Below are 16139 nucleotides of genomic sequence, written 5' to 3' on the forward strand. Positions count from 1 at the left end.
GAGGGACGCGGATTGCAATGGTCTAGATTCCGTCAGATTCTCAAAGACTATAGGAAAGACGGACAGGACAGATATGACGCGCAATCATTGCGCTCTCTGCCCTTCAGGTCGGGATCAAGCTTTGTCGGTCGGCTGCTGGAATCCATCCCTGGAACATTCTACTTCGACGAACCCTTGCGGCTCATCAGCCGGAAGGCCGCACGTTTCAACGACAGCGTGTTCCAAGAAACGGGAAGCGGTCTGCTACAGGAGCTGTTTCGCTGCGCCTTCAACACGCATACACCCCTCGATAAGCTGCACGACATGCAACTGGTGCCGTACATGAACAAGAACAAGTTTCTACGCTCCTTGTGCGACACAAGATGGCGACTGTGTTTCAGAACTGAAGTCGTCAACAGCGTCTGTCTAAGAGCTAAACTGCAAGTCATGAGGGTGAGCGCTTCCTCTGTACCTTGATGACTTTCAGGGACTACCATACAGTACCGCGCATATTGCGTTGAACTGTGCTAGAGTCACTAAATAAGCTACGCTTCAGAGTAGCGACACTGTGCCGCCATGTTGTTTCGGATGACCTCCAGCGCCATCCATTTAGCGCTCTTCGAAGTGTCGTCTTCTTCCACTGCTGAACTTCACCTTCATCTATTTCTACTGCCAAAATAGAGGTGGGGCTGGAGGTCATCCGAAACAACATGGCGGCTCAGTGTCGCTACTCTGAAGCTTAGCTTATTTAGTGACTCTAAACTGTGCAAAGCGTTGTAGATACGCATCTGTCGTACTCTCCGTGCAGGTGCTCCGATTGCACATGAGCCAACTCCACCACTGGGTGAAAGCCAATGCAGACCTTGGACCCTTTAAGGTCCTCCACGTGGTCAGAGACCCAAGAGGAACCGTCGCTTCAAACTACAGACATTCCACTTGCAAAGTGTAAGCAGCCTGAGGCTCGTGTTGTTCGGCATTGTAAGTCATTCCTGTCTACGTCCAAACAGGTCCAAATGCTACCGCTACAAGACGCTCTGCGAACACTTGCGGGAAGACATCAAGTCGTATGACAGGCTCAAACGCAGATATCCTCAGAAAACGTTCAGGATACGTTTCGAAGACCTTGCCCTCCACCCTTTCAAAGAAACGCCCGCGTTATTCGATGACCTGAACCTTCCTCTGTCGGAGTCTGTGGCGAAATACCTCCGGTCTCGTAGCAAGAAGGGTCGCATGTCACACTCACAGTAAGTGCCGCTTAGTCATTAGCGTAGGGCGAACAGTATGCGACATATAGCAGCTAGGTCCGAACAACTATGTCGTAAATGGGTCGAAGACCTATGACGGACCTAAATGGGACTGAGTAAGGAACCGCCAATGTTTCGAACAGAGACTCTCTCTGTTCCAACTCTCCGGGTCTCTTCACTCTAAATGTTTTCACACCTTTAAAGGTGTACCAACGTGCATGGCGCACGCCTTTTTAGGTGTAATTTTGGTAACATCATAATGGAGCACGGTTTCGCACAAATTTTCTTTACTCGAGTGTTGTCTGCCCTCCAAAAATTCAGTCTTGCAACATCCCAACATTGTTCAACAGTATTGTAGACACTTGCGCGTGCTCGATTATCGATAGCGATGCATATATGCATTAGCTCGTACCTACGATATCCAAGACATAATGAGAGCAAGATTTGCACTGACACTTGATCTTTAGTAATGTTTTCCAAATTTTGTAAAATATCATCCTGGAGATGCAATGTTACGCAACCAGGTTGAATGTGCATAGCGCACACCTTTAAAGGTGTGAAAAAGTTTACAGTGTTTGCTTCAATCTTTCTTCACTGGATTGGATTTTTCACTTTCTGATGACGCACCTGAGCAGACTGTACCACGCCACCATTGCCACAAGACTACGTCATTGGGACATGTTATTTACAGAACAGGTCCTCAAAGGTTGTGCCTTCTGCGTTGCACATAGATTATCTGCATACGATTCGTTGGCATCCATAACATTGTACATCTCTTAAGGAGCGGTTCCCGCTGTTCGCAGTTCCCTTCAATTCGGGTTCAAGACAGCTGCAGATGTCGTGAACAACAATGCCCTCCATTCGTATGCATGTCTTGGCCGTCCGCGAGCTCTTGATTGATTTTGGTGCCACCGATTGTTTAGCCTACTCATAAAATGTAAACAGGCTCTGAAACCTATTTTCAGGCACCGTTCCGTGCGGTCCCCCTTCCACTGGACAAAGCTGCTGTCCTTCCCCAGCGTGTCGAGAATTCAGAAGACCTGCGCAGACGTTCTTAATGCGGTGGGCTACAAGATGTTTTCAAGGAATGAAGAAATGCACGAGGCAGTGCCCATTTATCCGGGACCTCATGCCGCGACTGAGCCTATGCCTCTGACAACCAGTTCGGATCCAGATTTTGAGGACCACGACGATGGAAGGCTTCTGGATTAAGACCTTGTTTTTGTTTTTCTTCTCTTCTTCTCTAATAAGTTCGATATGATTATACGTAGTCAGCTAATTTTCGCGTTCACTTTCAGTATGTATTCTTAATAATGTAACTCAGTGAGTACTTGAGGACGGCACAGATAGTAGTAGATGAAATAAACCGCACTGTTGCGATTAGTAACAGAAAAAGACAGACATAACATTGTAGGGATATTGTGACGGGAGATTTGTGACCGAGAGTTTTCGCGGGTTTCAGTGGTACGCGAAATAAATTGCGCAGCTGCGATAAGTAACAGAAAAGGACAGACCTAACCTTGTATTGTGACGGGTGATTTGTGACCGAAAGTTTTCGCGGGTTTCAGTGCTACGTGAAATAAATTGCGCAGCTGCGATTAGTAACGGAAAAACGGCAGACATAACCTTGTAGGGATATTGTGACGGGTGATTTGTGACCGAGCGTTTTCATGGGTTTCAGTTAGTACATGAAATAAACCGCACTGTTGCGATTAGTAACAGAAAAGGACAGACCTAATCTTGTGGGGATAGTATGACGGGCGATTTGTGACCCACTGTTTTCACAGGTCTTAGTAGCAGATGAAATAGACCGCACAGTGATTAGTAACCGAAAAGAATAGACCTAACTTTTCGCAGCAGAGTTAAGCCTAAGTTTTACCTAAGCCTAAGTTTTACGCAGCTGAGAGACAAGGAAGGTGAGCCTGTCCTTGTCTCACCGCTGCGTAAAACAAGTATGGCTTATCAACTACAGCGTCTCTCTACCTTAGTAAACAGACCTAACCTTGTAGGGATATTGTGACGTGTGATTTGTGACGGAGATTTTTCACGGGCTATAGGTATACTAGACGTGCCCACCGAGAGCTGTCTCGGCTCAAAAGAACGCAACCTGCGCATTTCGTGTGTCGTTGCCCGCGTCTGTCACGAACCTGCAGCTGTTTTAGACCGACAGACCGACCGACTAGTTCGTCTTGGCCGCAGCTGTTGCCTACGCCGTCGCGATTTAATCGAATTGGCCAAGATTCCTCATCGAGTACCCGCGTCTCTCGTTGTATAGACGTACGTGATGGTATAGGCATACTCTGCGCACCTGCTTTCTCGCGTAAAGAAGCCGCAGACGGAAATCTAGTTAGTGCATACATTGTGGTCGAGCGTTTGATGGATGGCTGCGACCCGTAAATTGGCGCTGCAGCATTAGTGGCTGCGAAGAATGGATGGAGAAATAATGTTCCGATGCCGCGTATCGAGTCTTAGTGGTTGGTAACATTCGTCTCAGGAGGTCACGTAGGACAGACATAAACGAGCCATGGAGTTTCATTCAAATAAACCTCTACACAAGAAACGTCATCATGACGTCGGTAGACAGACTGAAAGCGAAACAAATCGGAAGGGGGAGGGCTGGGTTCCACAAATGAGCAATTGTTCGCTGCCTCCTGTATTTAAAGAAAAGTAGGACCGAGGGTCGCGTCTCGCCTCCCTTTCAGGGACCGTCGTATAATCCCCTCGAGACCGTGGCTTTAGGGCGCGACCTTGTTCGCTCCCTAGCTTCGAGCGTAGTTCATGTCTACCAAATTGGTGGCGCTGTCGAACACTATGACGTCATTTGTTTACAAGCAGGGAGTGGTCTATATGTGTACGATGGAAAAAGGGGTGATGAGGAAAAGGCACGCCGTAGCTTCTCTTCTACCGGCGTTCTAACCCTTCTGTCCTTCCTGTGCATGTCCCGACTTTATGGTTTAACGCTGCCTCGTTCATTTGTTCATGTCCCCTCAGACCCCGGGAAATGTTACCGACAACTCGTCGTCTCTTCGTCCTACAGTGTATCGGACATCGAGTACACGCTTGTCACACTCTGCGTTACGTTTGTCCACCTGCGCAGTGTTCTTTTTTTTTTTCTACACCTTTGGAGTGTAGACATCTTGTGCTATAGCACACACCTCTGTTGTGTAAATTTCACATTATACGGAAAGGTGCACTGTAAAACATTCTCCTGAGCAGTGTATTCTACAGAAAGCACCACATTCTACCGAACGTTAGTGCGGAAATTCACATAAATTGCTTCGCGCACGCCGAGAAAAAAGAAATGCTAATATTAGTCCCACTGGAAACTATACATGCAGGACTTGCCACAACCAATTAGGACGAACTCTACGGAAGTGTATGGGAATAAGTTTAGGAACTATTTGCAGTATTCGAGAATGCGTTTTGCTTTTTTTTTAGTCCTTGTTAGCGCCGCGAAGCAACTGTAGCTATGAGCTGCGTACGGTCGTGAACAGATGGAGAGAGGACATCAGGAAGGAGTGTGGGGGGGCATGGCGGTTAGTATGCGTCCTGGGCCGACTTCAGGGAGAACTGTGAAGACATTCTTCCGGAAAGTCTGTCGGAAAGCCCAGAGAAAACCTCAGACAGCACAGCTGCTGGTGAAAGGATTCGAACCCGCATCCCCCCCCCCCCCTAGTCTCGACGTGGAAGGCGATCATCCTAACCGTTGTGCCACGGGAGCTGGTTGGGGATTTAGATTAGACGGGGGAGATTTCAGGGTGAGAGGGAGTAAAACAGGGAGTAACTGCAACCTACTCCTTTTACTCCGCGCAGTCTGAGAGACAAAACACGTCGATCCACCGACGTATAACCCCATTTACATCCAGCTTCTTTTTTCAGACTTCGTACGCAAGTACTACGGTTAACGCAGTCAATGACTCTCATCAATATGCAATCCCGGGAGATCACCGTTAACCAAGTGGAGCGATCCCTCAACTAACGCCGACCCTATTCCCTGCACAGCTTCTTTTTTTTTTTCCCCGAGTCGTTATTGGCTCTTCAAAGAGACGGCCTCGTTCACCTCCGTGCTTGCGGCGGCGGGTTATCAATATTTACAATCCCCTTTGAGAGAAGAGCGCGCAGAAAAAGCATCCTCCATCACTGGCAACCGTGGGACGTCTCGCATAATCACGTACACGTAGCTACCGCCGGCGGAGACGCTATTTCGAAGAACACGTACGTTATTGAGGGCCATGGTTGCAGGGCCCGTGGTGGTGACGCGAAAGAGTTTATCGCGTGATCTTGGTTGTCAATCGGCACGTAGCATACTGTAGCACATAACGAAGCGTAACGGAGGAGAGATTAGTGAGTTTTAGTGGATCGTACGCTATCGCCTTTGCGTACGTAAGGAATAGCGTTGGCGGTTATGCGCACGCGCAAAACATAAAGAGAGCTTCGCGCACTGCGCAGAACCACTACGCTATCCCCTACGTACGCAAAGGCGATAGCGTACGATACACTACAACTCTCTATTGTGCGAAAGGAATTCTCCGAAAAGGGAATCGAGAGAAAGACACAACTGGAAGACGTACAGCAACGAACTCACCCAGGGATTTGCGAGAGATTTCCGTCACGAGGGTGGTGTCGGTATTCCGGAAATGAGGGGGGGGGGGCGGTACCTACACTCTTAAAAGAAAGCTTCACCACATAGCACACGGAAGAATAACAATTGTGCATTGTGATACCTCTACACTCTTGATTTGTAGAAACCGCGGGGCGTACGCTTTTTTTTTTGTGTGTGTGAGACAATTAATATTTCTGCATAAGTGTCACAAAAGGACGTACGCCTCCCGTTTTCAACAAATCAGGGGAGAGAACTATGTCATTCTGGATTATGGTTGCCTAGCTGCGTGCTATGCGGTGAAGTTCTCTTTTATAAGAGTGTATGCTAGCTTTTCGGTATTTGTTTGTTTTATGACAGTTTTTTCTTTTTCGTTTTGTGTTTTTTGTGTTGCAAGACCTTTGTGGGCGGTGCTGGGGGAGGGGAGGAAGGAGGCTGCTAAGAAAATTCCTCGACTGACTGGGCAGCAGAGCTTGGACCACCAGGAAATTCAGCTTATCTTCATTTTCCTTTCATTACGTATTAGCGCCGCGAAGCAACTGCGGCTGTGAGCGACGTACAGACATGCACACATAGAGAGAGGACAGCAGGAATGAGGGGAGACAGGGGAGGGGTGGAGGGGGTTAGTGTGCGTCCTGGGTCGATTTCAGGTGGAACTGTGCCGACATTCTTCTGGAAACTATTTCCCTGGAACTTTTTTCTGGAAAAATTCCCAGGGAAAACATGAGACGGCACAGCAGGTGGTAGGATTCGAACCAGCCACCTCCCCAGCACGACCTTTGGAACAAGAACCAACGAACGGAAGCTCTTATCCACACGGCCATCCCGTTGGTGTAGGATATGGAGCAACAAGGACATTACTCTCTCGGAAAAGGAAGCAAGACGAGGGAGTCGACCCAGGCCCGCACCACACGAGGTATCGCAGGCCTGGACCTCTGAGAGAAAGAAAAAGCTAAGGACAGAGAAAGAATCGTGGTGGAGTTACTAGAAGGAAGACTGGAAAGCAACAAGGACAGTAGTACTAGTAGTATACCATAATTTATTACTAGCAACATTGCCAATGCGCACAAAATGTAAGGAGAGCGTTAAAAAAAACATTACGCCATAAAACATAAACGCCATGAGAGTAAGATACATGCCCGCCTGTATATTTGTTGACCAACAGTACTCACGCACTAGACGAGCAGGTGGCAAGTCGTAAGAATTAGACATAGACAGTAACGGTGATTCGAGACATTAATTGGAAGAATAAATCCGAGAGTAATGAGTGCGGAATTCTGTAAGATCCATCGAAACTCAATTAAAATACTCAGCTTGTGCTTGTTAATAAGACATAATGGTGTATAACGCTGGTATATAAATGTCGTTGAACGTGTACCGCTTTGGGGGTGGTGATAGAGCTGCTTGTTTGTAGTCGGCCTCGCTCAGGCGGGCAACGTGATGACTATCGTGCGCCCTGGGCCGACTTCGCGGGTAACTGTGCCGACATTTGTATTAAAACGTCCGAGGAAAACACCCAGACAGCACAGACGACGCAATGGATTCGATCCCAGGTAATCTCCCAGTCTCGGAATGGGACATGCCATCACCGTATACTTCGTACATCATCGTAGCATCGCGCTTTGCGTCTAGGTGTCTCTCCCCGTTTTGTGTTGCGTTTGCGGTAGCGCCTTACCTAGAAGCATACATACACTCTTAAAAATGAACTTCACCACATAGCATGCTCCTAGCCAACCATCATCCCGAATGACAACGTTCTCGCCCCCAATTTGTTGAAAACGGGAGGCGGAGCCTATTCTGTGCCGTGCATAATGGACACAAAATAGGCTCCTCCTCCCGTTTTCAACAACTCAGGGGCGAGAACGTTGTCATTCGGGGTGATGGTTGGCTAGGAGCATGCTATGTGGTGAAGTTCGTTTTTAAGAGTGTACTTCAAAAAGTACGCCCCCTTCCTGTATCACAATGCTAGCGAGGCGTGCGAGCTCTCCTATGCTCCGCAATCCCACGTAACCCCGCGGCACTGTGGAGGGCCGCCTTTTGCTACCGCACCACCCACCGACAAATTTGCTCCGTCGTTGCTTTAGAAGAGCACCCAGACACAGAGAAGACACGACAGTGAAATAAAGCCGAGCAATTTGGTGGGGTGTGCCGGAATAAAATAGCGCCCTAACCGCGGCAACGAGCCTTTGGAATCAATGAGACAAAAGGGGACTTTGCAAAGGCCTGCTATTCCGAGACACACAGCAGCGGCCCTAAAAATAAACACCCGCAGCGCCACCACCGACGGCCCTGGGCTCTGGGCCAGGCAAATAACTATACAGGTCACCGCAGCCTCGACAAAGGGGCTACAACTCCCGTCTCACGGTACGCGTGCAAACGATTGCAATATTTGCAGGAGTATATACTATCGATGTCTTCAGTATCAACATATGTCAACACCGCGATACGGCCTCGGCAATATCATGGGGGATCAGAGTTCACAGTGTTTTCAATTTTTGTGATTGAAGCGACAGCTTTCTAAGGTCAGCCGCCGTGTAAGTCCGTCAGTGGCTTTATAGGGTCACGTGCCATCACCACGTGGTCGCCAGAGTATGTTTGCAGCGCGTTGAAATGTGTAACCACCACAGTAACAGCGCAAAGAAAAACAAATGATTTCACTAAATGTTTAAATACTTTCAATAAAATATTTAGTAGAGTTCCAAATTGAGTCTGATCAATTTGATGTTTTGTGGCGCAACAACAGTCAGAGTTTCGGAAAAACATTTATCGCCAAGGGTGACCCTACAAAGCTACTGCATTTAAACGCGTCTTGCACAATTACCAAAAATTCTAAAGGGGCGTAAGGGGATGAAAGGGGCGTAATGGGGCCAATGGGGCGTAATAAAACGGCACACGCTATATGCAACGCGGAATAACTCGGGATGTGGCAAACAGCTTCTTCCATTTACAGCATTCGGTTAATTAGTTAATTAGAAAATGACTACTCTTTATCTCTGTGTGAACAAGTGTTAGTTGTGCCACGGGGTAGTCAAGGTACCGGATAATATAAGTTCATGCAAAGTAATCGATTATCCTTCGTACGTGAAAGAAATTTTACCTGCAGTTCGAAAAGTTTACGCAAGTGAACAAGTGCATATCCTGAAAAAAACAAAAATAATAATAATAATCTTTCTTACAGGACAGCTACGCTCTGCACGATCTCAGGCATGAAAGACGCAGCCTGCCCCCGTTGCCCCACTTCCCCACGCTCTTGGGCCGATACCACCAATCCGAGAGATAAAAAGATGAAATCCATCACGGGGGTTCTGTCCCTAAAGCTTTTGATTATGTTTTTTTATGAAAACTTGATGGTATATACAAATCCATATTAAAAAAAAAACAGGAATACAGGTAGCAAACAGGATAATTGGGGACAGGATAACTTCTCAAGTGTAGGCAGACCTCACTCTGCTTCCTCATCTACGACTTACTACCACCACCAGACATCTTCTAGAGAGCTTCAGGTGTTTCGCACGCAAGGAAGTAGAGCGTGCTCAACTCTGTGCGCGTTCTAAACGCAACTCAACGTTAAGCGCATGCGGAGTCCGAGCGTGCCCTCGCTATTCTCTGAGTACGCAGCACAAAACTCTCTGTTACCATGAGTGCTCATGAGTTTTAGTGATGAGAGTTTTAGTGCATTGTACGCTATCGCCTTTGCGTACGTAAGGGATAGCGTTGGTGGTTCTGCTACACACGCAAACAATAAAGAGAGCTTCGCGCATTGCGTGGAACCACTACGCTATACCTTACGTGCGCGGAGGCGATAACGTGTGATGCAATAAAATTCACTGTTATGATTATTTTGCTCGCGTAGGGATTATATAAGGTGCACTGAAATATAAGCACCTCGCGTTTAACGTTCTTCAGGCCGTACAACAGCAGGGCTCTGTTTGGTAAGTCAGGATATATACTCGCAATAACTATTACATTTGATGACTGCTATCTGAACACCCCTTGCAGATTCAATAGTTTGCATTCACGATACTTATTTGCGTCATAGTCCTATTCGTGTATATGCAACGTATCTGATGCATGCATCTGCATTTGACGAACAACAACCGAAGCACCGCTAACCAACAGCCACGCGGGGAGCGCGGGTATATGTCCTTCAAACCAACTCAGCTTATAAAACGTGAAGTCACTTACCGGTATGTCGTGTCGAGCCCCGTGTTTACAGTCACACCATTGAACGTTAAGCCTCGTTTAAAACACATCACTGCACGTTAAGCCCCTTGTTGACATGACGCTGTCACATTAAACACGATGAACGTTGAACACTGGCAAGGAACACACGTCACAAACACGTTGCAATGTACAGTATATAGTCACTAAACAGGTAGAAAGACAAAGAACTGTCATTTTCAAAGACATTTTGGGAACCGCGCCGAAATTTTGATTGCAGAACAGCTGAGAGCGGCGATAACGACAGTAGTGCCCCCTGTGGGAGGCAGTGCTTACTACGTTCAACGCAGACGACGCGGACGAAGCTAGGTGAGTTTTGTGAGAGGATATTCCACACTGCAAGCGTTAAAACTGGTTTTGGTTTTTCGCGTAGGGATATCTATGTACTTTACCCGTTTAAAGATTATGTGTTTGCTACTGGAAAAAGAGGAGACGATACAACTAGCGTGGTCAGTTTTACACTACAGTTTCGTTTTCGGTTTGCGCACAACTTTCAAATTACATTATTCTTTATTACTTATGGACGTTTTATATTCTTTTATATGTTTATATGTTACGCCCAGAAATTAGCGAATTCAAACAACTCAGGGGAAAGAGTTGCTGAAGCCAGGAATTGAACGTGGGTCTTCTGATCTCCACTGAGCAAAGAGGTAGCACCATGTACAAAAGCTTCATAGAAATTTATTTTATACAAAAATACACAAACTACATATACACCAGAAAATAATTTTGGCATCTCTCGACATGACGTTTAAGAATCCCTAAACACGTTCACACTATCTTTAAACAATCACTTCAGTTCGACACGGAAAAGTGTCACATCAAAACTAGCAACTTGTGACGTCTTTTTATAGTCAACTGCGACTACCTATTAGTTCTGTTATCAACCTAAGGTTGTCCTAACAGTGCTAGTATTATAAAACAAACTGGCAAGAAATAGAAATATACATAACCATCAAGGCACCATTGTCAATCACTGACGTTCCATATCGTTATTAGCTGCACGTGTGACTTCATATTTCTTTTGCTCTGAGCGTCAAATATATGAAATAACAGAAAAGCTTTTACACACACTGCATATTATTTAAGTGTCCTATAGAATGTGACGTCTTCTCCAACAGAGAGAGAGAGAGAGTCCCTTTACGACAACAAAGTCAGAAATGCGACAACTTGACTACGTCATCGTCATAATAAGTTATTCGTATCACTTAAGTACACTCCAGATGAAAAAAAAAAGGAAAACATGGCACGCATACCTTCACAATCTCCAGCACAATCACGCAGCAAGAAAGGAAATTTAGCTCAAACCTCATTCGTGTTCACGCATCCATCCGTTCAGTTTTTAAGTATGTATTTACAAGGTATGTGCAGGAACACTGTATGAACATTATTTATACTAACACTATATTACAATATAGGCCTAGAGTCGCTATCACGCTTGCACGTTGCCGTTTTTCTCCTCCGGCTTCTCCCCGTCGTATGTCTGCAAAAGTAACAGATAGGGCATGTGTTACAGGGTCCAAATAACTAAAACGTAACATAAAATTTTATTCACACTCAATTATTCACTACTAAGAGGTGAAGAAAGGCATTTTTATAGTATGTTAATGGAAAGCGCAAGGAACAGTAGAGGCTCACGGAACAAATTTACGATGAAAGCGTTTATTCCATCGTTATAACAGGAGTTCGTTACATAAAAGTTCGATATGTGTGGTCGTTCGCTGTAACCGTTCTTACTATTGCTCTGGCTGGTTTAGAGTCCGACGTAGCCTTCGCACGTCACCGCCCGCATTCCGCTCCGACGGCTAGCGTTCGCTAGGACACGCTTCCTCGTCCTACCGGGATCATAGTCTGAGATTTTCACATTTCGTAGCGGGAATGCACTCATATCTGGCAACTGTACCCGCGTGTTGGAGTCCGATTAAAGACAATCCATGTTCCCATCGTTGGGACTGTTTTGTTTGTACTATTGTAATACGGTTGGTACCCCCAAACCTGGGCACTGAATTGAAGAAGAAAATCGCACGTCTTCTCAGCTGTTCTCATTCTTTTGCTCGTCTCTATAGTCCATCCGTAGCCTATTATATAGGCACAGGTGTTTCTTAACAGCTTCGATCAAAAGCTCAATAGCCGACGTCATGTTAGGAAATGCGAGCCCGCCGGAGCCCACGCCGTGCACAGCTCGCTGGCCACCATCAGATGTAGAGCATTGCTCAACTCCCCCGACGGCGGCTGACGTAGTCGCGCGTTGCCGCCTGCTGCGCTTCGCCGAGTGTCGTCGAACTATGAATTCACCGGCGGCGGCCCACGGTGCGCCGCGGTGGCATACGCGTCGTTACGCACCGCTCCGTCGGACTCTTGACCAGCGTTAACGCACTGCCGTATCGTAAATCATCTGCCAGAAGACGGCTAGCGTCCATCCACTCGAGACGTCAGACACTCGACAACACCATGCGTCAAACAACAAACTTTTTTTTTCTCCTTTGTTTTTGACGGAAGTGATATTCGTGAGCACACAACCGAAGTTTCACGTTAGACAAACGAACCGTACCGAGGTTATACGATACTATGCGAAGTTACCCGAAGCTCATACACCTAGCGAAGCGCCACGGCGAGCTGCGGTAGGAGTGCCGTGGGGTGGAACTTGACCATGTCACCGTTGTGCCCGACAACGTCATCGACGACGTCACCGCTCACCGAATGGAACGCCCATGAGTGCAGACGCTCCTTTATGCGAGCCGTGTGCAAAGTGACGTAAGCAAGTCCCCAGGACCACGCGCGCAGTAGTCAAAGTGAGAGAGGAGGGACGCGAGAGGAAGAAGGAACGTGGAGGAGAGATCCAGAGGACGATTTCAACCGCGCGTGGTTAAAAAACGGCCCACTTTAATCGAGAAAAAATTCCGGTCTTCGAATTCTCATCAGAAACAGTAGACATTTGATGGGGTATTCGGAAAATATCATAGTCCTTTTTTTTTTTATTCCACGTCAGCGACGCGAAACAACTGCTTATGAGTGGCGCACAGATGTGAACAGATGGAGTGGACAGCAGGAATGATAGGGGTTTGTATGTGTCCTGTGCCGACTTCGTGGGAGGAGGGGGGAACTGTTCCATTCGTCACGAAAACAAACCGGGAAAATCTCAGACACATAGTCCCTTTAAGCCATGGACTACCGTAGACAATGGCGTAGCCGGAAAACTATTTCGGGAGCGGTTCTATGGGCACTTTACATAGGGGAGGATGATTTCACTATCGTCTCCCTCTCCCAAGTGCATTATCAAAGGTACGTTTTCAGTGGGTCTTATCCCGCGAAACCTACCTCTTTCTACACCGCGGCCGTAGCCAATTAAACGTTCGTGACGTTTCGCTCACCTTGTAAGTAGGATTGTCGTAAGCTGACTCTGACGGATTTCTCGTAATGGGAGCCTTAGCCGTTGACTGTCTTTTCAGCAGCATCACCAGTGCTATGGCAAATGCAAGGCATGCCACAACGGCCAGAATGGCGACGATTATTAGGGCAATGTAGTACGTTTCGGTAGTCCTCTTGTCTTCCGTACTATGGAAGGCGACAGCTTTGCTATCTGAAAAGATAATATTACTTTGTCGTTTCTCATTGGCAACAGATCTGTTGTAGCACGAAGTGCGGTGTTAGTAACAGTGTGTGTGTGTGTGTTAGTAAATTGAAGTATCAACTATACTGAGTGTTAATCCGTGTAATAATGAACTGCGGAAACGTACCCTCAATCTCGTTAGATTCCGTGGTGGTAGTAGTGGTAGGTGGCGCCGTAGTCACTGGGCCAGGCTTCGTGTGGAACTCCAACACGTTCGACGATGTTGTTTTTCCATTGGTGAGGTACGCATCAACCCAGACTTTATACCTGCGTTTTGGAGAATACACAACCTTGAGCCGACCAGGCGCCTTCTCAACGATGCACATACTCGTCGTATACCGCTCCAAATACACGTCAACGCAATCAAAGTCTGTGTTCTGATCCATTGTCATCAAGTAAGATAATTGTATATAGATAGATAGATAGAATTGTATATATGTCCCTTGACAGAGACAGTGTTGTTAGCCAATATGAGATATAGAGCATCTCTCGTGTTGGGTAGCACGACACCGAAGGGGATATTGGGGAACAATCCTCGAAATTCGGAAGAGTTGCTACCGAAGGCATTAGACGAGTCGGCAAAGATTTGTTGTTGTTGCAAAGGTGTGTTGACGGTTGTCAACCAACCAGCCAGTGGTGGAGCGGTCCCTTATCGGCGATGTCGGGCACGAAGGAACTGTACCAATACCGTCCCCGATGGGAGGCCGCGCTCAATTAAGCAGGGATGGCTAGCCAAGGACGCCCAAGTGTCCGATGATTATCGCTCCCGACAGGTGGCGATGCATCGCGCAGTGTTGATAGGGAGCCAACATATGCGACTCTGCGTATGTAGGCTCCCTACTCCCTACACAGTTGACCTTTGAGCACGGCCTCCCCTCCAAAACAGAAGTGGTGCGGTTCCATTGTGCGCGACACCGCCGCTAGGGGACCGCTCCGCCATGGGCTGGAGATTTCAGACATCCGTGTCGAACACAGTACAGCTGTATACTGTGTGTACAACAAGAGCGTTACGTTAATACGGAGATCACCGGGGTGATACAACGTGACCCTAAGGTTCGATCGTATCTGCTGTACGTTAACGAGAGATTGGTGGTTCTACGTATGTCACTTATTAAACCTAAATTATCAAGCGATACGTACATGATCGAACCCACGGGAAGCAGCAGGGAAACCATTTCCATCGTTTATTACACATTAAAGAGAAACTACTCAGTGTCATCAGGAGGAGTGAGGATCAGGCCACAGAGTCAGGTCCCGCGTTTAATGCTACTGGATAGATATATCCGCTGTTCGACAACGAATACAGAAGAACATTCCTAAACGCAATGGCAGCGTATAAACAAACAATGGCGAACCTTTGCGACGGCTTCAAGTTCTCAAGCACCAGCTTCGGCTCCCTCAGCACCATGAAGTTCTGCGACTGTTCGATGGCTGCATCGCTCTTGTACATCACCTTGAAGACATTGACGTACTTCGCGATGGGCTCCGGAATACCTTCGAGCACAAACGATGCCGAGAACGGTTCCGTTTTCTTGAGGTTGATGATCAATTCGAAGACGAAGTCATCTGCAACAGACAGCATACCACAGTCTCATCCCATGTCCGTTCTACACTGGTCTTGGAAATAAGCCCTCTGGAATTACTGCGGAAGTAGCCGGTCATACCCTTCGGTGGATGGGCAGTCTTCATCTCAACGTGATGAGCCGACTCGATGTGAGTAGGCAGACCTTCTGGTACCGTGAACTGCATGTCAACCAAGTATGACGCATTGGGTTCGAGGTCTTGTAAAAGGTATGACGTGCGGTCCCTGCGCAACGAAACGGTAGCAACCGAATTAATTAACCAACTTTTAGACAATAAAATGTGAAAGTGCTGAAACATCCAATGTAAGAAAACAGAAAAAAAAAAGTGTAAACCATCACTTAAAGCAAACGAAACCTGATCTCTTAAAAGACGTGGCTTATAGTCATTCAGGCGTCTACCAATCACTTTTGTGCTACGGCTGCCGTAGCTATGGCGACGAGCTGACATCAGCCACATGGGCAGCCACTTCTAGCCACATAAAGCCGGTGTTTGAAATCGTCTATGGCGATTAGCTGAATCAGATGACACCCCGAGACTACGTGTCCATCATCACCACCACCACCACCACAATGCTAACTTAAAATCAAAACGAAGACGTCACATACCTGTGAATCATAGGCGTTGTCTTCCACGGCATACTGTCGTGACCAACCAGTTTGTAGCGAACCTGAAGTCCATCCACGTATTTCTTCTCGCGTGCATCAAGTGGTCGCCAGGACACCTTGGCTGTGTGAGGGTCAATGCTGTTCACCGCCATCATCATGTCCAGGAGCAGGAGAGGTGGAACAGTTGTTGTGGTGGTAGGTTCTGAAAAGGTTGTCATGCAGTCTGCTGTGATTATGTAGTCTTGTGCTCCGGACGAGGATGTAATAAAGCAGTGGCATTGAGCATTCTATAGATG

General features: G+C 47.2%; 3 protein-coding genes across 6 annotated transcripts in view; 1 reads left to right on the plus strand and 2 right to left on the minus strand.

Annotated features, from left to right (window-relative positions):
* The window catches only part of LOC135397137 (carbohydrate sulfotransferase 4-like), a 39434-nt gene extending 36812 nt beyond the window's left edge, over positions 1-2622 (plus strand). For all 3 annotated transcript variants that reach the window (XM_064628500.1, XM_064628501.1, XM_064628503.1), the window contains exons 4-7: positions 108-432; positions 788-924; positions 987-1223; positions 2189-2622. In XM_064628500.1, coding sequence (XP_064484570.1) covers positions 108-432; positions 788-924; positions 987-1223; positions 2189-2435 — 946 coding nt within the window. In that variant the 3' untranslated portion in view covers positions 2436-2622. The remainder of the gene's footprint in view (positions 1-107; positions 433-787; positions 925-986; positions 1224-2188) is intronic.
* LOC135397135 (sodium/calcium exchanger 1-like) overlaps positions 1-10280 on the minus strand; it is a 191441-nt gene extending 181161 nt beyond the window's left edge. The window contains exon 1 of the mRNA XM_064628496.1: positions 10009-10280. The gene's annotated coding sequence lies outside the window, so the exon portion shown is untranslated. The remainder of the gene's footprint in view (positions 1-10008) is intronic.
* A 429-nt stretch (positions 10281-10709) lies between these two features.
* The window catches only part of LOC135397139 (putative epidermal cell surface receptor), a 68002-nt gene continuing 62572 nt past the window's right edge, over positions 10710-16139 (minus strand). For both annotated transcript variants that reach the window (XM_064628506.1, XM_064628505.1), the window contains 6 exons: positions 15844-16045; positions 15319-15461; positions 15010-15220; positions 13782-13921; positions 13416-13624; positions 10710-11527 (listed from right to left, as the gene is read on the minus strand). In XM_064628506.1, the coding sequence (XP_064484576.1) occupies positions 11477-11527; positions 13416-13624; positions 13782-13921; positions 15010-15220; positions 15319-15461; positions 15844-16045 (956 nt within the window). In that variant the 3' untranslated portion in view covers positions 10710-11476. The remainder of the gene's footprint in view (positions 11528-13415; positions 13625-13781; positions 13922-15009; positions 15221-15318; positions 15462-15843; positions 16046-16139) is intronic.

The sequence above is a fragment of the Ornithodoros turicata genome, chromosome 6, assembly GCF_037126465.1.
Source record: "Ornithodoros turicata isolate Travis chromosome 6, ASM3712646v1, whole genome shotgun sequence".
NCBI lineage: Eukaryota > Metazoa > Arthropoda > Arachnida > Ixodida > Argasidae > Ornithodoros > Ornithodoros turicata.